The sequence below is a fragment of the Tympanuchus pallidicinctus genome, unplaced genomic scaffold, assembly GCF_026119805.1.
Source record: "Tympanuchus pallidicinctus isolate F22 unplaced genomic scaffold, pur_lepc_1.0 scaffold15, whole genome shotgun sequence".
NCBI classification, from domain to species: Eukaryota; Metazoa; Chordata; class Aves; order Galliformes; family Phasianidae; genus Tympanuchus; species Tympanuchus pallidicinctus.
Window position 1 is genome coordinate 10153577 of NW_026294669.1, and position 24232 is coordinate 10177808.

Below are 24232 nucleotides of genomic sequence, written 5' to 3' on the forward strand. Positions count from 1 at the left end.
GCCATTGAGCAGATAGGAATTAACAGGAATTTACTGCTGTTTTTGTGGTGCTTGTTTGTCAAAGTTCATGTTCATGTGAGGAGTTAATGTTTATGTGACGTTCACACGATGGGTCTGTCGGTGGGTGCTGTGAGTTAGATCTCAAGTTAGAACTCAAGTGCTGTGAGTCAGATCTCAAAATCTTGAGGTCTGGTTGGTTGAAGTGCCTGATAGGATTTTGCAAACTACGCTTTGAGCCCCAGTTGGTAACTGAGAGCAGCAAAATACCTAAAAGCTATGTCTTGGAAAGTGCAGCTCTCTCCAACTCATGTACCTGTATGGCTTCTGTAGCTGCTCGGTTTCTAAAGGCTGTGTTTGTTCTGCAGCTTTTGATATCCAATCTCTCAGTGACTGATAGGAGAGTCAACTTAGAAACAGAACGATCCTCCTTTAACGCTACCTGTTGTTCACCTCAAAAACAAATGAACAGACTGTGTGGAAAGCATGACAGGCACTTGCTAACTCTCATTTATTCCGCAGGTTACCACAGACATGTACCAGGTTTTAGCAGCCAACAACTATCAGCTGGAATACCGAGGGGTCATTAAGGTCAAAGGCAAAGGAGAAATGACCACCTACTTCCTAAACGAAGGGCCTCCAATTAGTTAGCACCAACTGCAGCATCGCTCAAAGGTGGGATCTGCATTACAGAAGATTGTGACTCGGAGAAGAATCACTTAAAAATGCAAAGCAGTTGAAATTTCACACAGTGACTCTAGGGCTGGTATCAGCAAACTCTTTGGCCACCTGTCCCCAAAGGCAATGGAGAGAAACCACCTGGGATTTGCTCCTGGCTGAGTGCTAAACCGACCAAAGATGTGTACTACAGCATTCACAGATAAGACGTGAATTTGGAGTTCTTACCAAGGCTGCTACTGCAGGATGATCTAAGAAGCTATTTAAGTATTTATTGACGCAACACAACATTTACTTGGTTGAAGGAATGTATGATTCACTACAAAGCATTATTTTGGAATGGATTTGCACTCCCATAACGTTTCCATCCCATACTGCCAGCTATTTGAAGTGTACCACTGTGCTTTTATTAGCTGTTTTGAATGGGCTTTCAAAATTGACACCCACTGTTGCAGCACACAAAAAGGCCTTTTAGAATGGCATCGTTAATGTTTTAGTGTGAGAAGACATTTTAGCCCTGGCCTTCTTTTCTCCCTTCTTTTACATGGCTCAATGACTGCTCTTCTGAGCGGGGCTGGCACATCTACTGACGGGGAAGATCGAGATCAAGAAAGAAGGTTGGACAAACATATTTATTACAAAGTCTTCTGTGCTCATCCTCGGTATATATCAGTTTACATGGGAAAGACTAGATGTAAACAAGAGACACTTTGTGGGAGAGAACTCCCCTGAAATTTGTTGTGGGTTTTTTTTTGTTTTGTTTTTGTTTTTTTTTTTTATTTTTTATTTTGTAATATTGAAAACATGGAGATCTAACAAATACCAAATTCTATATTTTGTAAATTATATATAAATTAGAAGGCAGGCTGTCCACACCAAGGTGTGTTGGGAGGTGTATATAACCTGTTAGACTTGTGTAATTTTTTGTGCATAATACTCTGAACACAGACTTGGCAGTTTTCAGATTATCACTATACAATCAAACAGGTGAGGTTCCGGGCTGAATCAGATGCATTTTAAAAGGAAAATCCAGAAAAATCTGCAATCCTGAAGAAGAGGAAAAAAAAAAAAACCCAAACCCAACAAGGTACAGTAGTACAATGCAGCATTCACACAGAAGGTGGCATCTTAACAATATATAGGACTTATTTTATGAGCTTTAGCTAATGAGACAGTATCTGTCGAGCATGTTAAAAAGCTCTAAGCAGACCTTCTAATTAACTGTAACAGGAACTCTTATGAGGAAAAAAAAATTGAACTTTTATTTGGAAAAAAGCAATTTTCAGAGATGGATTAATAGGATCTGATGATATGAGAATCGTCTGATATTGTAACTGCCATTTGACATTACAAAGAACTATGTACTGCAGCACAGAGTTGACTTTCCTGTAGTAAGCACTTATTTAAACTGTCACATTTTCCATTTTCAGGAGTTAATTAGCTGATCTTCAAAAAGAGGCTTTGATGGCAAATGTGTGTATGAGATGAGTGACCTTAAAATACAGTGCCATTGATATTGTGTCCGACATCTTTATCACTAGCGGGGGTTTATGAATAGTTCACTGTTACCATTTATGTACCTTTTCTAGCTATGAAAGAAAAATCCCTTGATATTTTATTAAAGAAAAGAAAAGATTTTAAAAAGTTATATTTTTTATATTCTATGAGGGGTGAGTTTTGATATTGAATTTGGCTAGCGCTAAAAGTGGCTCCAATCTTTTGACATTTAATAAAGTTCTTTTCCACTCTTCTCAGGGCAGAATTATTGTAGTACTAACACCTTAATGGTTGCACTGTGGTGGTAATTTATTTTTTTTCCTACTTGACAACAAGAATAAGTAAAAATCCATGGGTCGGTCTTAAGTTGCCATATTGCTAAGCATAACCCTAGCATTAAGCCATTTAAGTGCGAGCTTAAATGGCATTGCCCCTTTCCTTCCCCTTGGAAACATTTCTGAAAAGTATAGTATAGACTTCTGTAAAACTGCCAAGTCTGCCCTTGTACTATACTTTTGCTCCTTGCCATCCCTCCTGGTGCGCAGAATACTTACATTGCATCACCCCATTATGTATTTCTTTCCCCCTCCGCCTCCCCCCCTCCATCCCCTCACTCAGCTCCATTACCTCCATGCCATACACTCACTTTTAGGTTTGCTTTCTGCTTTATGAACGTCTGCAGTCTTCTTAACTTTCGATTCATCTTAGGAGGTTGTGTTGTCAATGAAATTTCAAGTCCCCAGTATCTCTAGCTGTGATTGTTGACAGTGTGTCATGATCATTTCAAGGGGTATTCACACACTCTTTATTCTGGATCTTGCAAAAATGGATACAGTTATGATTTCCCATGGAAATTGAAATCTATTTAAGTAATTTAACTATATTAAACACTGTTTCACTGGTAAAGCGTGTCTGTTTTATTTTAGATGCAGCTGGCTAGTGAAGAGATTAGATGGCACAGAGCAGCAGTCAGTTCTCAACTACAGAGGGATGATGGGGCCACACCAGTACTGTACAGTACCCACTTAGAGCTCTCCCAGTCCCTGCCTCCACAGGGGGCATCCCAACTCCCCTCTAGTGCAGGAATGCTGTACACATTTACCTTGAGCCGTTAGTCCTGGGACAGCTGACACATCCTGACAGCAGCACTATGAATAGCTGATTTAAAAAATAAAAATAAAAAAAGTGTATTTGAAGTAGATCTTAGTTTCCAAAGCATTCCATAGATACCTGTCTATTTGTCCTCACAAAGACACCTTAAAGAAGGCAGCTGCTTGGGCAACGCAGCCCCTGTCAGTTTTCTAGGTAAAAGTTGCTGGATTGCTCCACTAAGTGCCACACTTATCTACACCAATCCCCAGAAGTCTGAGGTGGAACTGGGAAACAAAAGGCTCCGTCTTCTCACTGATTTTTTTTCAGTTCAGGGTCCTTTTATACAGGCAGGTAAAAATGGAATGAATGACTTCAAATCTGTTCCTTGCTAGGTGAGATTTCGTACATATACTGAGACTAAACCTGCATTAAGAAGGAGGGATAAATGTCTTAAAAGACAGGCTTAAAAACCAGCCCTCAGGAAGGTGCTGGGGAGTTGCTTCATGCTGTCATGAAGCAGCATCTCAGGACATTACCTGACATAAGCCACTTCTGGGGCTAGCTGAACAAGGGTATTCCTAAAGGGAGGAAAAACAGTCTTGTGCCCTCTCGTTTAAGTTGAGGATTGTTGCCCACACCCTCTGTTTTCCCTCAGTGTTTTATTTTCCATCCAAAAACCATTTTGATGAATGCTGGCTGCATTGTGTCTGCCTGTGCAGAATTAAATGGTACCTGTAGGAGGCACTGCATTTGTTACAGATGTCCTGCACTGCCAGCACACCTGGACCCCATCTTCCTACATTACATTACTTGGGAATAAGCTGCAGCTAAAAACACTGCCTAGAGGGAAAAATCTGCTGTCCACTGCTTCTGAAGACAGTCATTTTGACTTTGAACTTATGGGGGGAACAGGAGCTCTCAAAATTGTCTTAGGATGTTTGCCAGCTAACCCAAAAGCAATGTTCCAATTGAGGGGCAGCAAAGAGCTCATTTGGGATGCAGTCTGCCAGGATCAATGTAGCTGAATGAAGCCAAACCAATCCAAAACAAATGAAAACAAACAAGCAAAAACTCACCTCAGGTTCCATTCTCTTGCTCCCTTGTCACGAGCTTTTCTTCTCCAGAAGAAGCTGGAGCACTTTAGTGCAGTGAAGGCAGCAGCATTGGGCAGTCAGCAGGCAGGCAGTTTGCTGTAAGAAGCAGAGGTTTGCTGTTATCTTCTCATCCCTGAGCACCTCTCTGTCCCCATTTTGCTCAGGAGAGCTGCACAACACGGTGGGGAGACCGTGTGCCTCGCGTCAGGCCTGTCCTGCCCAGGATCAGCATGGACAGAGAAAGCTGCACTACCAGCAGCTGGCCCTACAGCTTTTCGAGCACACTGTTTCAGATCCAAACACCTACAGCCATCTACTGGAAAGAAATATGCAGCTTCAGCTGGGCAGCACAGGCACACTACCCCAAATCAGTCGTTCCTTGGTCCTTCAGTAAAGAAATGATTGATATATTGAAGAATCCATACTGAACGTTAAGTAACCACAATATTTGCAAAGGAAACCATTTTCCATCATCTTGTAGATCTCTGCTAGATTTGAAATATCTAAAAATCAGTCCAAGTACCACATAAATACATTCCAGGATGGAAAGCTGCCTTCTTTCTACATCCCCTCACTAGATACATTCCTTACATGAGAGAGACAGAGCCTGTGTACGTGATTTGGACCCAAATACTGAATGTAAGAGAGCAGACCACCAAGAGAAAGCTCAGGCACTAAAGAAAAGCACATAAGGAAAAATGAATTAAATTTCTAGAAGCTCAAACTGGGCACTCGGGGGTAATCAAACCTCATACAGCAAATCAGCCAAGCGTCGAGTGATTCTTTACTGCAAGCGAACTCAGATCATGACCCTTTGTTCAAAAACAAAACACAAACAAAATGATGGTGAGGCAGCTGGATGGACCCATTCCAACCTTAGAGAGGACAAACTCCATAAACGCAGCATGACCTGGGCTCTGCTTCTACTAGATGCCACAGAACAGCCAAGCAACAGTGAATGGCTGGCACAACTCAAACCAAAACAAACCACGTTGCTCCAGAGAGTATTCATCTTTCATTAATCCATCCTCACAAGTCCAACTTTGATGTCTGCAGCTACCAGCAGGGAAGCACCTACTATTCCTTCAATAACGCTGGATTGTTACAAGCAGACAGGAAGCCCTGGGAATTACCAACTGCTCTCGCTTATCTTGCATTTCATCTTACACAACATTTCAGCACATCCTGACATCACAGTCTAGCTCAAAAGCCACATTTTTAGCACGCAGTAATAGCAAGTGATGAAAAGTCAGACTACCAAACGTGCATCATTGAATTTTCCTTGTGAAATTGTTTTTTTAATCGGTGCCATAAAAACAAGCAAACAAAAATCCAACTGTCCTCTGCTACGTAACAGTTGCATTCATTCACTACACCTGCTAATCATCCACTACTTTAGTGACAGCAGAACTGGAACACAATCATGGCACCACATGCTGTAGCAAAGGAAGTTTTCATTCCTTAAGAAAAGAATTCCTTAAGAAACAGCAGGAAGGACTCACAGAGAAAACAAGATTACCTGCTGACATATAAACCAAAGACATGACACAAGAGAAAAGTCCTCACATGCAGAAAAGCAGAAGCCAAAAACAGAGTAGGTATTTTGGGTGTTCATGAGAACTTCCCTACCAACCAACTAGGGTGAAAAGGCAGCAGGACTGCTCTGGACTTTATGAGCAAGAAAAGCCTGGTTTCTTTCTCAGGTTTACATAATTTTCTTGCCTAAAATGACCTTTTAAAGAACTAAATAAAGTATCTAGCTCTCTTAGTGATAATCTGACTCTAAACACCTACTGAAACACGCACCATTTTGGAATGAACTGTGACACCTTAGAGCACAGCAAAGCTCTGCCAGTCTCCAAATCCAACAGCACAATACATTTTAAAAAAAAAAACCTATTTCAGTGAATTTTTACATTACTACAAATCACACATTAAATTCTCTCAACTTGCATCTCATGAAACAGCACAGATAGCTGCCATCTAATTGCCAAATATAAAAGCAATCTAACTGATCACAGAAATCACAGAAACTGAAAGTGGTACAACACTGCTGCTACTGTATTTTGTGAATGCTAGATGTTTCCTGGTCCATTCCCAAACTTGAGGAATACCTCTGAATACCTCGAGGATGGCCCTCTTGAAGGTAAGAGGTTCTATCACAGCATAAAAACACATAAAGCCACAAAAATGAACAACATTCCAATTTGGTTTTTCATTTATGTTAATCAGACAGATTTATTATCTTCCTGTTTATTTCATTACCCCTCCCATTTGTGAAGGTATAGAAGAAGAAGAATAGCCCTTTTTACTCTTTTTTACTCACCCGCTGGTCCGTTTCCTTTCAACCTCTCCACAGCTCAGGGGAAGTCCTGGGTTGAGTGGCAGAACTCTTCGGACCATTCCTGAAACAAAACCCTGTCCACACAGACCATTTTTGAAGGACAACCGGAAGGAAACCATCGGTGACAAAACATACAAGTGTTTATAGCACTAGAAGGAGGGCCACAGGTGCCAAAGAGCTGATCCCAAGAAACAAAGAGTTTCCAGGTTATGTTTTAATCAAGAAAACACTCACGCAAATGTCAACGTGTAACAAAACATTCCAAAATTTAGTAGATTACATATTCCAAATCTAGTTGGCTAATACGCAACAGCATTTTTAATATTAACTTAGCCTATCCTCTACTGCCTCACAAAGGCAAAACTGATTTTGGAAGTGAAGAGCTTGCATGATATGCAGGACACATACTCTATGTTCCTTCCATCATTGACATACTCTTGAGCAAAGCTTTTTTCATGCCACCAAATTCCCCAAATTAGTCTCCCATCAATACATATTTTACTACACGATATGACCCCCTTCTGTCCTCTAGTTCTTTATTCATCTGTGTCCTCAGCTGTTCCTTTAAAAGAAAAGGTTTTTTAACCAGCAAGTGAAAAACGTCCGCAGGCATCTTACATTGCTTAATTAAAAAAAAGGAACAAAACCAAAAAGCGCCATCCAGCCAGCTTCTTCTTTTGGAGAACAGCTTTACATTCCTGAGAGTGAATATCTGTTGGAACAAGACCGCCTCTGAATGTTCCAGGACTTGTCACACATTGTAATCTGGGGACTTCCCCTGCGGTCGTCGCAGTCGGATTTGCAACGTTGAAAATGCTCCCACAGTCACATGAAAGAAGAGCTGCCACAGGTTGCGCAGTTCATACAGGTACATGTTACACAGGCAAATTAACCCAAAAGTCAGGAAGGATTTGGCATTCCTCCAGCCTGTGTAATATACGAACAGGTAACACTGTCAGGAGAAAAAAACGGTGTTACTGCACAGAAAGCAGCTTCCAATAAAGAAATGCCTCTAGTTATTAATTAATCAGCAGAAAATATCCCACAAACAAGTCAAACTCGAAACATGTAACACCGGTGTTAACTTAGCCCATGCTGAAGTAAAGTGGATGTTCCTGGCAATCTCCAGTCAAAAACATGCTCTTTGTTCTGCTTCAGAAGAAACAAGACCCAGTTTACATCCTCCTCAGAGGAAAGAGTGGGAAAGACATGGAAAATCTCTAAAAGGACACAACTGTCCCACATTGCTTTGTGTTATCTTCACTTTTGCTACTGTTCTGCCTACTTCGTTTCCACAAAAAAAGGAAAAAAGAAAAAAGAAAAGAAAAAAAGTTTGCCTCATCTGCATTTCAGCCATTTCCATCTGTCAAAGACAGTTCTTGCTGGGCTGCAAGGAAAATACCAGCGTCACTTAGGTTTAATTTTTAATCGAAATTTCTTCCCACAGAGCAAATAATGATGTTCACACCAATATTTAACCAAATTCATCATCAGATTATCTAAGTATGCTCTTGGTTCTTTATTTGCTGTGTTTTATCTATGCCAGAGAAATTCCACTTCATTCTTTTCATCATTTATGTTCCTCAAAAAATGCCAAAGCATTTTACACTTGCAGCCGAACAATATAATGTACTGGGGTTACTTTATGGAAAACCTACAGACATGAAATGTAAGCATAAAACATCAGACAGGGAAACACAGTGGAAAGTGACTGAAAGATCTCAAAAGGAAAGAGATGCATGAGAATGTATGAAGTGGGAGAAAATCTTGGGTGCAGTGCCTATGTATTAATATATACACTCACATCCTTCCAAAGGAAAGAAATGCTAGATACACTTAAGCTAAGAAACTTGTACTTGAAGTAAACAAAAGTCTCAAGCAATGGAGATTATAACAGAGAAGCTACACCAGATCTCTTAATCAACTACCTGGAAAAACATGTCAGCAGGCAGATGTATGTATGAATCTACTGTGCGACAGTCTATGATCAATGCATTAAAATACAGAAATTATTTTCATAATGACTGTATCCAAGTAGCTGTGACATTTAGGAAAATGTGTTCTTCTAAAATTCTGTGATTCTATGTTGACACTTATGCATGACTAAGAGATGTGTCTCAATTTCAGTGAATTAGGCAAGCACCAGAACACACCTGGTACAAACAGGCTGCTGTTCCGAGAAAAAATGCAATAACATAGCTGAAATCTTCACCTTCATTCTGTGAAAACAAAGCAAAAAGCAATGTTTTACAATGTTTCAATGAAATACCAGATTGCATCCATGGCAGTTCTTCAATGTATGTTAAGACAGCCTTACACAGAGATTTACACAGATTCCTGTGTAAGCTAAATCAAAGCTGGCACTGGACATTCTCCAGATGCCTCTGAAAATTCGAGTCTAAATGCTGTTAACTGCCTTTAAAATCAGGTTTGCACAACTCTACTCTCCTGTATCTTCCAAGAATGGGAAACAAGGTAAAAGAGAAGGACACAAACTGGCCACTAGGGTGTGGTAAAACGCTACACAGAGAACAACGCAGGCCACTCTACATTAATGGCCACAAGAACAAACAAAACAAGTTTATCAGACAGATTATTAGAAAATTTTGTTTTCTTGAAGGAAAAGATGGGAAAAAAATACCTGATATGTACAGATGTTTCCACTCTGTGTTTAAAAAACAGAAAAAAAAACAACACAGACAAAAATGTGTAGGTCTGTACATAAAGGTCAGGCTGGATGGGGCTGTGAGCAACCTGTCCAGAGGAAGCTGTCCCTGCCTACAGCAGCAGGGTGCAACTAGGTGATCTTAAAGGTTCCTTCCAACCCAAACCATTCTATGATAAAGCTGACCTACATACATACATAATGCAGCACTCTCCTAAACCACGGGCAAATCTTTGCCTCACAGCACATTTGCTGAAGCACAGTTATAACAGAGTTTGGCTAATATCCAGGACAAATGCTGGGTCAAAAATCCCACTCATGTTGGGCCAAGAAGGCCCCACAGCATGGGGCACTTTCAGTCCTCTTGCTAACTCTTGCTGAGACCTCCAAGATTACTATTTCATTAAGTCTTTACATGTAACTCTGTCAATACCCAGAATAAAGGTTTGGGCAGAGTTCACATAAGCAAATAAACATGGGGGGGTTGAGGTACTTTTTTTGTACATTTTTGTTTGGAAACAAGAAATCACTCGGCAGTTTCCCCTGCATTAAGCCTTTCAGAACACCAAGAACAATAAGTAACCTGAAGTTTATGAAAAATAAACAGAAACGCAGAAAGGTTTCTAAAAAAGGGTTTTACAAAGTGGCTTTACAGATCTCTGCATCACAGAACTTGAGAAAAAAAAAGGCCAGATTTTCACAGCTGTCCATCATTTCCTCACAAGTGTTTTTTCATAGTATCTATTAGAGTGTTTCATATCCTGGCATACACTTAGGAAAAAATTTGGTGTTCACATACCCAATACTACCAAAGTATCTACACAGAACGCTGGTCCTTCCTTCCTCACCTTCCATTACTTCTGTATTTCCCAACATTAACAAACAATGCATCCCTCTCAGAAAGGATACACAGCTTATAAACAACGTAAGTGTCATAAAGATCTGACCTCACAACCACATATTTGTGAAAATAAAGCTGGCAAGACTTCCTTCACATAGCAAGCACATTCAGAGATGACAGCACGATTACCACGAAGCACAACTCACATTCAGAGGCATGGTACAATACCTGCAGAAGACTTTCTATGGCATGAAAGCCACGAATTAAATTCAAAGCTCCGCACAGGAGACTGAGTACAAATGAGACAATCCCAGGCAGGGTCACAGGTTCCAGACGTTGGTGAGGAGCTGCAAAAAGACAAAAAGAAAAACTCAGTCCAAGTGGTATATTAAAAAAATATAGTACAATATTAATCTACTTTTTCCAGTCTTCTAGTTCACAAGAGGCTGCTGAAGCAAACCACAAAATGTATTATTTTTTAAGAAAAGGAAACATTTTAAGTTTGAAGGAAAGCATATTTTCCTTCCATTATTGTAAGACCAACTTGTCTCACTATATTTAGTCTTTAACTCTTGTACGTTCAACAAGACCTCAGTAAGGTCTTAAAAGCTGCTTAAACATGCCAGGAAATCAATGCAAATGATGCACTTGCTAGTAAAATTTGCCCACAATTAATAGCCAGGTAATAGGTCACATACTTAAGAGCTCCTCTCACAATCTTCGTTTTTCTTTAACACTAATGTATTAGCAGACCTATCAAGACTTATTTAGCTGCTTGCTGAACTGGAACACTCTGAGCCAGAACCTATTACTCTCCTCTACCTTTAAAAAGTGCAGCCAGGAAGTACTACCATAGGCAGAAACAGAATAGTTTTGAAACTACAGCACATTACCAACCTTAAAATCTCATACAGGCCTTCCAGACAGTGTTTAGAAGGACATTAAAATTAAAACACTCTTTCCTTTAGGCTTATCTTAACATCACAAGTACATAACGGTTGTGTTTGTTTGCACTGACTGTGCCTTTCCATAATTAATAACAGAAAGCAAATATGAAGAAGTGATGCAAAACTCTTAGCAACACAGGGAAAACAAAAAGACTGCTGAACCATGCTTAAATCATTCTGTTGGAACCACTCAAGTGTAAAGATGTGAGGAATGAGGTTAATGAGCCGCAGCACTAATAGAGAAAGGGGTCCCAATCCTGGCTGTGCACGCTGCACACATCCAGTTTATGAAGTTGCAGAAACTAAACAAGACAATGACCAAAGCGGCGTCACACTGATAAGCAGACAGGGCTGTCTGACTACCAGTGTGTGGTAACTTACAGCACAAAACGAGTTCTGCTAGCTCACTTGTGCTACATTCAGTATTTAATAATGAACTTACAGGACTACTACTAGAAATCACTCTGTTATGGTTACATACAGTACCTGCACACCAAACTGTTCTTTAACTCTGACTCCCAACTTTTCTAAATAGTCCATCTCACCTAGAGTGCAGCAAAGAGCTTAGGGCTTATGTGACTGCTTTTGCTCCCAAGTCCCCGTGTTTCACTAACTAGTGAATAAAAGCAGCTCTCCGGTGAGTTCTGACAACTCACACACAGCTCTCCATGTTGCTGTAACCAGGAAAACTGGTTTACTGTAAAGCAGCATGTATTAAAGTGCTTAAAATGCCTCTTTGGAACCATGGGGAGGAAAAGTAAACACTGCTGTCAGTTAAACAAGAGAGACTCTGAAGAAGCGTGAAATTATAATGTTTCCCTCTTATTAAAACAAACAAACAAACCTAAAAACTATAAAGGGCACTGCACAGTGCTACTGATGTCCAGAAGCTCTCCCGGGCTTAATAAATCTCAGTTTCACTATCAAAGGAAAAAAAGTCATTTAAGTACGGTAAAATAAAGGCAAAACCATAAGAACGAAGGGGTACTGGATAAGACAGGGCAAAGGCCAGCTGTCCTCAAGTCAGTCCATCTACAGATCTTACAAGATCATAACAGCTATATCAAAAACTCTCTTCAGCAAGGCAAGGATCAAAGAAACCAGAAATTCTGAACTAAAACTTTGAAGTTTAGATAACTATTTAGAAAGAGGCTAAAACACTACAGCTTGGATATACACCCAACTGCAGGTAGAAGAAAGTAATAGATAATAGTTTATCAAACCTTTACACAACCAAAACACATTAATTTCTACCATGCCATGCAACAACACTTGTGCCTGACTTCCTATCCAACTCATTTATTGTACTTCACTTATAGCGTGGCATATTTTTAACAGGACAGCATATGTAAAAGTTACACTACACACAGCACATCTTCTTGTGAGATGCATGAGTTTCATTAGGGCCAAGTGTCGGGTGCTGCATTTTGGTCACAACAACCCTACAGGCTTGGGGAGGAGTGGCTGGAAAGCTGCCTGATAGAAAGGAACCTTGGTGTCCTGATGGACAGTCAGCTGAATACAAGCCAGCAGCGCGCCCAGGGGGCCAAGAAGGCCAGTGGCATCCTGGCTTGTATCAGGAATGGTGTGGTGAGCAGGACTAGGGAAGTCATCCTGCCCCTGTACTCTGCACTGGTGAGGCCTCACCTCAAGCACCGTGTTCAGTTTTGGGCACCTCAGTACAGAAAGGACACTGAGATGCCTTGGAGCAGGTCCAAAGAAGGGCAACAAGGCTTGTGAAGGGCCTGGAGAATATGCCCTATGAGCAGAGACTGAAGGAACTGGGGATGCTCAGTCTGGGGAAAAGGAGGCTGAGGGGACACCTTATTGCTCTCTTCCAATACCTGAAAGGTGCTCACAGCAAGAGCACGGTTGGTCTCCTCTCATCGGTGACAAGACAAGGAAAACGGCCTTAAGTTGTGCTAGGGTGAGTTGGGTTGGATATTTGGAAACACTTCTTTATAGAAAGGGTTGTTAAGCACTGGAATAGGTTTTCCCCAGGGAGGTGATTTTGTCACCATCCCTGGACGTATTTAAAAACTGTTTGGATGTGGTGGTAAGGGACATGATTTAGCAGATGTTTGTTAGTTAGGGTAGTATGGTTAGGTCATGGACTCAATGATCTTTAAGGTCTTTTCCAACCTGAGTGATTCTATGATTTTATGCTGTCCTTAAAGCAAAAGGGAAATTCTGAAGTCCAGTGAACAGTCTGTGTAGTAAACATCCAGAGAAGGCTCTTTTCAAGGAGGGAGAGAATTTACAACAAGTGTGAAGTATTATGAAGGTGTCCGCAGACATGCTCAGAAGTCACATTCAAGATGCTATTATTCAGTAGCATCTAAAACTGGAAGAGCTGAAGGAAGAGGAAAGTGCAAGCCTTGTATAATGTACAGCTGTTATGGGTTTTATGATTGTTATAGTATTCCACACCATAACATCATGTAATGCACTGGGGGGTTTGACTTCTGATGCTCGAGTCCCAATTGTTTGTCCGACGGAGAACTACATTTCCCCAGGAGGCTTTGCAGTCAGCGAGGAGATATAACTCTCTGCAAGGTCACCTGATGCCTTCTTCTTCGCCCGCTCTTCGCCGTTTGCTTTCCTTCATTCACTCAACTGGACTGCACTTCTCACCTCAGCACTGTGGTGAGGCCTATCTACCATTCAGACAAACTCTCTCTCTCTCATTGTACTTTGCTAACACTATATTTAGTAAATCATTTGTTCCACCTCAGATTATTGCCATTGTTTTCAATTATTTTGGGGTCCCCTGTTTCCCTTTTCCAGAGGTGCGGATCCACAAATCCCTCTGCCCCGCTGGTCATGGAACTGGGCCGAACCAGTCCGGAAACCACTGACATGCAGCCCTTTGATGGCAAGTTTCTACAGCAGTTCAAGGATGAAAACAGATAACTGAACAGAGAGATACAAGGAATTCAGAGGAGGAAGAACGTTAGAAGTAATCAAAAGGGGGAAAATAACCAGAAGCCAAGATAGAATGAAAGAGGACAACAGAACAGCTTCCATACAGACAGGCTGTGGGGAGGTGGGGAAAAGATAAATCAGATGATTATCTGCCACATCATAAACAGTTTAAATGTACAGCTGACTTTGATGCAGGCAGAACTCTCAATAAATAAATGCTTATTGTTTATAATTCTTCTAGTTACAAACTGATTCGGAGCACTCAAAATAAGAAATCTTAGCATAAGTTTCAGCCCAGTTGAAAACCACATCATGCCATGTTTACTTCCTACATCAGGTCAAATGAAGTTTAAAAAAGAAATATTAAAGACTGCTTAAGTGAGTATGACAATACAAAATGACATCACACATAAAGCACTTATTTCAGATAGAACTTATTTTAGCATAGCACTTAGGAAGTATCCATTGATTGTGAAATTTCAAAGCATCCGCATCCCTCTGGGCAGACATAATTAAAATTGTGATATATCATAGAATGTGGAAAAAAAAACCAAAACACCAAAGCAATCATCTTGTTAAGTGCTCTTTTTCATTTGCTTATTTTCATGCAGATTTTTTCCTTCGATAAGCTGTCCATTGAATAGGCCCATAGCTCTCTATGAACGCCTTAAAAAGATGGAACACTTAGGGCTGAGAACAAATATCTAAGCTAAAGCATAAAACTGTCGTGATATAACATGCATTTTATGAATACCGTAGTGAAAAACCTTTTTTTTTTTTTTCTCTGAAGAAGAAACATTTTGGGAATGCCCCAACTCTGGAGGCATTCAAGGCCAGGCTGGATGTGGCTCTGGACAGCCCAGTCTGGCGGTTGGTGACCCTGCACACAGCAGCAGCTTGAAACTAGAGGATCACTGTGGTCCTTTCCAACCCAGGCCATTCTATGATTCTATGAAAGACTACAATAAAGACAACTCTCTATCTTTGTCATTTAAAGATGCAAATAGAGAAGCTTAAAACTTACCTGCAGATATCTTACCGGTACCCTTATATTCTGCTGCAGATAAATGTGCAAACCCATTAGCTGAACCAAGTTCTGACAGGGAAATTTGATAAGGCGGCCTCAGTTTGATTTCTGTCTGCATGTCAGCAAGATTCATCTTTGTTGATAAAGAACGCGTGTTGTTATATCTCTGTTTGGTCCTCTGAATGAAATTATCTGTGTAAAATTTGAAAGTTATATCCTGATGGATTTCTGTTTATAAAGCGACCCAAAACCACGCAGTTTTATGCACTACACACTTTTCAAACTTGAATAGATGGTTTGAAATGCCTACATTTTTCTTGGCACGTTCCAATACTATTTCAGTTTTGTGACTAATATATCACGTGCTATTTAATTCTGCAGGGAAAAAAATGAATCTCTAGAAAGCTAATTACTTTATAATAGTGAATAAACTCAAGACTTTTCACTGCATGATACTGAAATAATTGCTAATACAATGGATTTACTGCCCTTATTCCAGCTTTTCTGCTAAGTTAAACATCCTTAGGAGAAAATTAATTCTTGAATTCAAGTATAAACTTGGGTATGAGTTGTGCCTGCAAAATATGCAGGCAGAGAAAAACAATACCACATTATAGCAACATAAAGACTGTAACAGACCTACATTCGAACACAACAATTAGTAAAATGAAAGCATAAAATAATTTTAAGGAAGTCTTTATAGACAAACATCATACAAATATTGTTACTAATAGACCGACTAAACTACAGAGAAATTAACTAGATGGAGCATTTCCTCAATATTTGTTAGATAGATATTGATATATATTATAACTTCCTCCAAAACTGCAGGTTTTTTGCTCTGATGCACTTATAAGAACACTTAAAATAACACACAGATTACAGTATTAAAGCAACAGATATTAATAGAATCCATAAGAGCTGCAATCAGGTTTATATGAGATTAGTTGTATCTGGAGCTTGCGTGACAGAAGATTAAATGCCTATCATAAGACAAATAAAAACATCTCCTTTCCATGCACTGAATCAGAACTGCTGCATAGCTAAGAGCCAACAAGAAAACGCAATCTTTTACTTGAGGAATTTATGAAGCTCAGTGCCTTCACAGGTTCAGAAGTACAAAGTCATCAGCTCCATGTATGATTAACTAGGAGAAGCTAAACTCTGATTTGGTCAAACAAGTTATGAGCCAAAATTAACCTGAATGTCTGTATAAAACTCTAGTAGCCCAATTTAAAGCCAAGAGTTGTTTTCTTTCGAACCGATCCTAATGGGAGTTACATCAGACTCCAAATCCACCTGAAGCACAGCTACAAGCTACCTCAGACATTTCTGTTTTGCGTATATTAAGTTGCACATCTATTTAAATAAGCATTTGAGTCAGTGTGAGAATGAGCATGAAAAGAAATCAGATCCTTACCAAACTCTATAAAACAGTATGGTCTGACAGCAGTATTTGTCTTCATCATATTGTAGGTAGTGATGAATTCTTTCTGAAGCTCATCCAGGAAGCAGAAAGCCAAAACACTGGGATAGTTCTCAGTGCACAACATCATGTAAGTTACTCCCAGAGAACTGATAAAGCTGTAATTGAGACAACAAAACCAGAATTTCAAATGTCTTTCTAGGTAACAGGCAGCTTCATTAGTTTGATCTCATATTCCACAATCAGAAAAGCAAAATACTGGGATAACAAAGGAACTAATGCTTAATGAAAAGTCAAACTCTATTCTACAAGAAAATAAATTCAGTTTTAGTCAATGTTTTTACACACGTACATTGTGTATGTACATATACATATGTACACATCCACTCATCCACGGATGAGATAATCAAGTTTTGGGATTATTACATAGCTTTTAAATCTGCTGCAGACTAAAAAGAGAAAATAAATAAGAAATAGTTGAACTGCAATGACAAAGGACAAATGTGATCATTTTTATGTGAAAAGCAACTTTGAAGTTAACAAAAATGCTTCTAGCAAGTCAAAAACTTTGAAATTAGGTGTTATAAATTTTGAACTAGGACTTCTACTGAAGTGTAACCAGGCTTCAAATCTTTCCACTATTTCTCAGTTTGCAACTTTTGATATACAAATACTGCCAAGTACTACTCTTATTAGCGACACAACTAATGGTATGGCCTCAAGTTGTACCAGGGGAAATTCACGTTGTATATTAAGAAAAATTTCTTGACCAAACAAGTGGTCAGGTGCCGGAACGGACTGCCCAAGGAGGTGATGGATCCACCATCCGTGGAGGTGTTTAAAAAACATTTGGATGTGGTACTAAGGGACATGGAATACTGGTGGTAGGTGGACAGTTGGACTGGATGAGCTGGGAGGTCTTTTCCAACCTTGGTGATTCTATGATTATTCTGAATAACCATTTCTACTGTTCAAGCATTAACTTTACAGACAAAGGATGCGACGTGTGGAAAAAGATGCTACATTATATGAAAGAGAAGCCTTACTTTATGTTGTACTGTCCAGTTTTCAGAGTACATCTATCAGGAAGCTGAGAAAGTTTCTTTGAGAGCATTTTAAAGTATTTTCTACATTCTTGCACTCCCGTGCTTTGATCATAATCGGTGGATGCAGACAGTGGGAGTCCATCCCTCACACGGACCACAGAGGCAGATAAAATCATAGACATTGCCAGCAGTTAACAACAACCTAAAGCAAAACACAAAATGAACTCAGAAATACATGAGGAGATGAATCAGAACTAAGGTCCAACTGAAAACAAAGGAGTTAATTAAAGGAGTGATTAATCAAACTGTCCAAACTTTGTGCTGGGCTCAAGCTTAAAAACAGAATAGGGGGATTATTTGCAGCTACAACTCAGACTGAAGCTGTAAGTGAAAAGGACCTATTAGTCCATGTAAATCACAAAGTGGCAGTAAACAGAATGTCCATTTCCAAACCTTTTTTTTTTTTTTTTTTTTTTTTTTAAAATCAGAATTGCCATAAATTCTCACCCAAAGATACCTATGGAGGGGATACACTAGTACTCAGCCTTAGCACTGCTGTAATTGCTTTCTTCAAGCTGAGAATTTTATTATTATTTTTTCAAATGAGAGAAAAAAATGACAGCACAAACAACAGCTGGATAGGAAAAGTATGTGCTATAAGCATACATCAGACAGAAAACATATCCAGGTCTTTATAGCAACAGTGTTGATATGCTTTCATGAAGCTCTTACTGAGTGCTTGCTGAAGTACCTTGACAAACAGAGATGATATCAAATAATAAAAAATATCAAGGAATAAAAACAGCAAGGAAGGTAATCCTGCTCTCCCAAATCACATAAGAATTTCTTACACATAATGCATCTTCCTTCTTATCTGGTTCTTCATTTTTACATCTGTGAAACACATCTGTCAGCAACATGGAAACACTGGGCAAGATGAGAAGGTGCTTGCAAAGCCTGTGTGCTTTTCCAGTATTGAATTTTCAAGTGTAACAATTAAAGCTCTGGGGAATCCAGACACTTAAAGAACAAAAAAATTGTGTACTTAAACATTTCCCACACAAAAGGAGTAAAATTGTAGCAGGCAATTAACACTATCAACTGTATAAACACCCATCCTACAGACAAGTCTTTCAGGAGAGACGACAAGTTTAAAACTTCCAAGTTCTTCAAACCTCACATTAAATCAAAACATGCAGAAGTTTATCAAGACAAGCTTTATGCAGATTTTTTAAAAGATTACTCTGACAAGTGGGCGAACTGCTAGAATCAATCTGAAGCCAAAAGCAAACACTTCCTTGTCAACTCCTAACACTGCTCTGCTGACTCCTACCATTTGCTACACCTATCACTTCAGAAATTGCAAAAAAAGTGGGTTTTGCCTCCCTCAGATGATGCTACTGAAGTTTCATATAGTCATAAACTGCAACAGAAAACAGATTTCTGAATACAACTGAAATATGCTTTAGTGTGCAATACTGACATGTTTGCAGCACCTTTCAAACCATGACATTACAGTGCTTTACGAGCCGTAGCAGCTCAAGGACTGGATTCTGAAAACCTAGGAATCCAGATTTTCCTCAATTAGCACTGCCTCTTCATAAAAGAAAGTAAATGAAACAGTTGGTTTTCCCCTGAATTCTAATCTCTCCACTTTTCCACTTCACAAAGGTTATAAATAAGGATACTTACTGAGTATTAATCAATACTGAAGTTGCTTGTGTGTACTTACTGCTGAGAAAGACACATGTGCAGATACAAACACAGAAGATTTATTGTAATTTCCAACTTAAGAAGTTCAGCCTCATCAGCAAACTTCAGCCTGTTTTGAGATGCTGCAAGTTAGCTATGCACTGAACTTGGAACAGCAGCAGAAGACACCACTGTCTGTAGTCTACAGAGAGCCTCAGAGCTCTATAAGGTATGCTTGTCATTTCACCATTTCATCACAGAATTCTTCACTGTACAAAGTGCTTTGACCAGGAGGATGTACAAACAAAAAAATAAAAGCAACCAGAAAACAACTTCAGGACTTCCCAGAGTTAATTTAACCTGCAGTTCTAGAAATTTTTTCTCTATGTGTGCTTAAATTGATGTATATGCTTCCAGCAAGACAACTCACATGGAAAACAAACATCTCTTGTATCCTTAACTATACTGCTAGCCAAGTGCCCATGGCAGCAGCTCCACAGCATGACAAAACTGCAGAGGAGCTTTAAATTGCAATGGTTCTCACATAATTATCACCTGGGACCTAATTCTGAAAGGGACTTCTGCAAGTTATTTCAATATGAACATAAGAACTAAAATGGGATAGCAAAGTTTAAAATTCCCCTCTTAACTTACTTGCACAAGATGTAATTTCATGGATCTGCATTTCCACTGATGAAGCCAATAACTCCATTAGCAGCTAAAGTGAAAACAGGAACTTATCTCCATGTCCCATCCTAGGAAAAGGCAGTGAGTATGGTGGCACTGCAGGAGGAGCTCAGAATCCTGTTGCCAGCTCTCGGAAGGAAAAGTATTATTCTGTCCACTGAAATGATCTTGATCGTTACAGCTCATCTTGTGCCATCTGATGAGAACAATCAGAAAAAAAATAATGAATGTATTTACTGGCTAACAACGTTCTTACGCTCTTTTTATGAGGGCACACTGGTTGGAAAGGCCTGAACACACCCAACAGGATCACACGGGTACTCAAGCAACAGGAATATTAAAACGTTTCACTGCTCCTTACCAGAAACTGAAGAAATCCCATTACTTCAGCCATTTGGGAACAAATACATTGCCAGCTGTACAGTACATTATTAATGCAGAATAACATTGCCTTGTCTGAATCCTACCACACGCTTCACATATTAAATTCAATTAATTCATTATTTCCTCTGATTGGAAAATTTAGGAACGTAGCACAACATGACCACAGTTGTATTTCCAGAGCATTCAGGCTCTCAGTATTCAGTCTAACAAGAGCTGTTCTACACTCAAGGATAAAGAAAGCACCACTAACAACAGAATGTATGCGTGGGCATCATAATGAACCCATTAGAGGTATTCTTTCCATTTAGATGTATATCTTAAATAAACATTTGCATAAATCTAGAACGAAAACAGTTACATTCCTCAGGACTCCTACTTAGAGAAATTAGTCTGTTACAGAAGATAAGCCAACACTGCAACCGGCCAGTTCTCTCCATGCACTATAAAATACACAGGGAAAAAAAACTGTGTTTGTCTTAATATCAACAGTTAACCAGCTTCCACTATCATCATTTTGAAAATCCAACCAGTGAAAAGATCTGTTTTTTTCTCAGCTTCCTGAACTTGGACCAGCAGCAGAAGCCACAGCTTTCAGCACATTCAGAAAGCCACCTGAAAATGAAGTCAATAAAAGAAATACCACACTGTTGCACAATCACATGTACACACACGTACAGCACCTATACTGTAATACAACATTCAGCCTCACCTGAAAACATTTTTAAAAGTTTATTAAATCTTTGAAAAGAAACAAACGACTTCATGCAGCCCTCAAGACAACAGATTCACAGAAGGCATCAGGCAGTAATGTGACATACAGAGGGGGAGACTGAGAAAAGAGCATTAGTGATATGGGAGTGGTTTCAGTACTAAGTTTAAGAGTGTTTTTTTAAACTCATTTTCAAAAGTGCAGATATTACTTCACCATTACTTCAAATTCCACAAGCTTTCCTCAAAAAAAAAAAAAATAAATAAATAAATAAAAAATCATAGAATGGCTTGGGTTGGAAGGGACCCCAAGGACCACCAAGCTCCAATATCCTCCTGCTGCACACAGGGCTGCTTACTTTTAATACTAGATAATAATAATCTATGTCCTTCAACCGCACTCCGCACTCACACCACAAATGGTTCATAAACCCACCGCAGGTATGGGGAAACGAGAGGGATGGGGTTTGCTATCCTGTTCTCTGTGAGCCCTGAGGGCAGTGCCAGGTGTTGGGCTCGGGGTAACACAGACGGTTCTTCAGAGGACACGCAGTCAGCTCGTGGGATTGCTTGTCACAGGATGCTACCGACGCCCAGATGTCAAGCAAATTCAAGAAGCAACTTGAAAAGCTCCCGGAGAAACTACGTGGGTTCTACAAATTGAACCACCGCACCGCTCGGGGAGATTCTGAACCCCGGGGACCAGCAGGGAGAGCTCGTTACAGCAACACCCCGCTACGCTCGCGCCGCTCACACCGCTCCCGGCACGCACCTGCCGGCACGTCTCCACCGAGCTCCGTCCGACGCCGCAAACACGGCCCGTGCGGGCTCAGGGACGAGCAAAGCTCGGCGCTGTGCAGGAGCGCAGCCCGCCCGTTCCTGCGCCGTTCACCACACGTCGGCCTCCGCCGCTCTGACACGTGGCCCCAGGCCCCAGGCCCGTCCCTTCTGCTGGGCGATGAAAAACGCAACCTGCCTTACTTTTACGCCACATTCAACTACCATCCCGTTCATTTCTGTTACGCAGGCACTCAGCACCGAGCGCCCAGAAATCGGAGCGCGTCGCAATGCTCCCAAGCACCCCGGTATAGCCGTTCCCAGCACAGCGGACAGCAAGGCCTCGGCCCAACCGGACACCCCGTGCACAGTCCAGCACAGTCCCAGACAGGGCCGGCTGGCGGCCCCCTCCCCCCGCTTCCCCACTCCTCGCCCTCCCTCAGGCCCGCAGGCGACGAACGGGCCGCGTTGCCACGGCAACGGCAGCGGGGAGCCTCACCGGAACGGAGCGCGGAGCGCCGGCACCTCAACACAGCCACGGCGGCCGCGGAGCACTGTGGGGGACGGGCCACGTCCGCCGGCGCGCCAGCGCCATCACGTGATGCGGAGGCTGCCTCGCCATTGCTCCGCGGGTGGCGCCGGGGGCGGGGCCGGGAGCGTCGCCATGGCGACGCGCAGAGGTTGGGACGGGCCTACAGCTATGGCGGGGCTGCCTGCCTATTCCTTTGGCTCGGGTTCGTTTCAAAATAAAGGAGGCTTTGTAACCGTGCTCTATGGGTTTCGCTGTGTGATAACTTTTTAATTGTCCGACCGGTTTCCACCGAGTTCAGTAGAAGTGCAAAGGACTTGGAGTGTGCTTACCTTCACATAGCTGTTCTGTTAGGTGTCAGCTGCCAGACCATAATTTCGCCCATTCCCAGAGAAATCAACAGCGTGCTCTGACAGTAGAAAGATGAAACTTGGTGAATCTCGTTACTAACACCACATAGAGATGTGTACATTAAAGCTCTCTTTACCAATAGTAGAATAAGAAAGGGCAGACTCCAGTAGGGTTTGTTGTGACAGGGCATGGGGAAACGCTTTCAACCACAAGGAGGGCAGGTTTAGGTCGGATATCAGGCAGTTTTTCATGATAAGGGTGCTGAGGCATTGGCACAGGTTGCCCACAGGAGGGTAGATGCCCTGTTCCCAGGGATGTCCAAGGTCAGGCTGCACAGGGCTTTGAGCACCTGATGGAGATGGAGGTGTCCCTGTTCACAGCAGGCAGGTTGGGCCAGATGGCCTTTAAAGGTCCGTTCCAACTCAATTCTATGGTTGTATGATTCTGTGCATAATTTTCTCCCTGTTTCTCATTGCTACCGGTTCCCTGTCAGATCACACGGTTTTATTCTGTCAGCTCAGCTCTCAAAGGCAAGCAGTCCATTTCCTTGCTAACACCTTCAATTTCTTTGATTTTTACTCATTCTGTACAAGTGCTTGCTGCACCATGTAGTGCTGGCTGCGTGCCTTATGCTCTGGTCACACTCAGCATCTCAGCAGCAAGGTGACCAGGAGAACAGCACCAAAATGCCTCAGCACTTTCCAAATCCAAGACTGCCTTCTCTAAGTATCACCTCCTGCTATAAGACACCCTGGAAACCCCAAGTGCCAGCATACCAATGGCATAGCCTTGAGACAGTGCCTGGCAGTGGTAAGATGGCTCCTGAGCCACCCCTTGAGCTAATGAGTGTTGTGGCCTGCCAGGAAGAAATGCTGTCCCCTGCTGCCTTTTGTAGAGCTGAGTGTGGAATAACTCAATCCTGACCTGATGACAGTGTACATTAGAAAGATAATGTGCTAATCTCAATAATTTCCAGAGCGCCCTTATCCTGTACAAACAGAGTGCACAGCATTACAGGCTGCTACGCAATTTAACAGCATGCGATAGCATCTATATAACGCTGAGAAGTAGTGATTACTTAATTAGAGGCTGCCTAAAGGTCTGTGATAAGTGCACACGTGTGTCATTTTAATTTTTCTCATTCTTGTGAGCTGTTTATCTTTCAGCCCTAAAATTCTCCTGACCATTTGTGAATGTTTTGAAGGCAAGAAGATAAGCGTTTTGCATTTATATAAACACAACTTCAAAAAATATATACAGGTCTATTAGTTAAAACTCACATATCCCTAGGGGAAAAAAGAAAAAGAAAAAAAAAGGTAATATTCTTTATTTTTAGGTGAGCATGGCCCTGGGAGCTTAACAAACTGCACAAGGTCATTGAGGGAGGCAGAAGTAAAGTTACAGCTCCAGCACTCCCAGCTCTTATGGTGAACTTAAATCGTACCCGTTATTCAAGAATGTGCATAGCTAATGAGCCAGATACATTTAAAATATCTTTTTTTCTCGTCCCATTGGTTCCCCTAAG

At 41.0% G+C, this 24232-nt stretch overlaps 2 protein-coding genes across 5 annotated transcripts in view; one reads left to right on the plus strand and one right to left on the minus strand.

Annotated features, from left to right (window-relative positions):
• Positions 1-3078, plus strand: part of ADCY5 (adenylate cyclase 5) — a 198788-nt gene extending 195710 nt beyond the window's left edge. For both annotated transcript variants that reach the window (XM_052676145.1, XM_052676147.1), the window contains exon 21: positions 520-3078. In XM_052676145.1, coding sequence (XP_052532105.1) covers positions 520-648 — 129 coding nt within the window. In that variant the 3' untranslated portion in view covers positions 649-3078. The remainder of the gene's footprint in view (positions 1-519) is intronic.
• Positions 1421-22417, minus strand: SEC22A (SEC22 homolog A, vesicle trafficking protein). Of its 3 annotated transcripts, XM_052676148.1 has the most exons (10): positions 22327-22404; positions 21823-22001; positions 19926-20154; positions 17580-17781; positions 16528-16691; positions 15105-15299; positions 10437-10555; positions 8856-8921; positions 6685-7654; positions 1421-4454 (listed from the first exon to the last, which is right to left on the minus strand). In XM_052676148.1, exons 4-9 carry the CDS (start codon positions 17759-17761, stop codon positions 7454-7456), a joined length of 927 nt encoding a protein of 308 aa, XP_052532108.1. In that variant the 5' UTR covers positions 17762-17781; positions 19926-20154; positions 21823-22001; positions 22327-22404; the 3' UTR covers positions 1421-4454; positions 6685-7453. The 3 variants fall into 3 exon arrangements, with proteins under 3 accessions (XP_052532108.1, XP_052532109.1, XP_052532110.1); XM_052676149.1 differs by lacking the exon at positions 21823-22001 and having other exon boundaries at positions 22327-22417; XM_052676150.1 differs by lacking the exons at positions 19926-20154; positions 21823-22001; positions 22327-22404 and adding an exon at positions 19312-19403.
• Positions 22418-24232: the final 1815 nt, after the last annotated feature.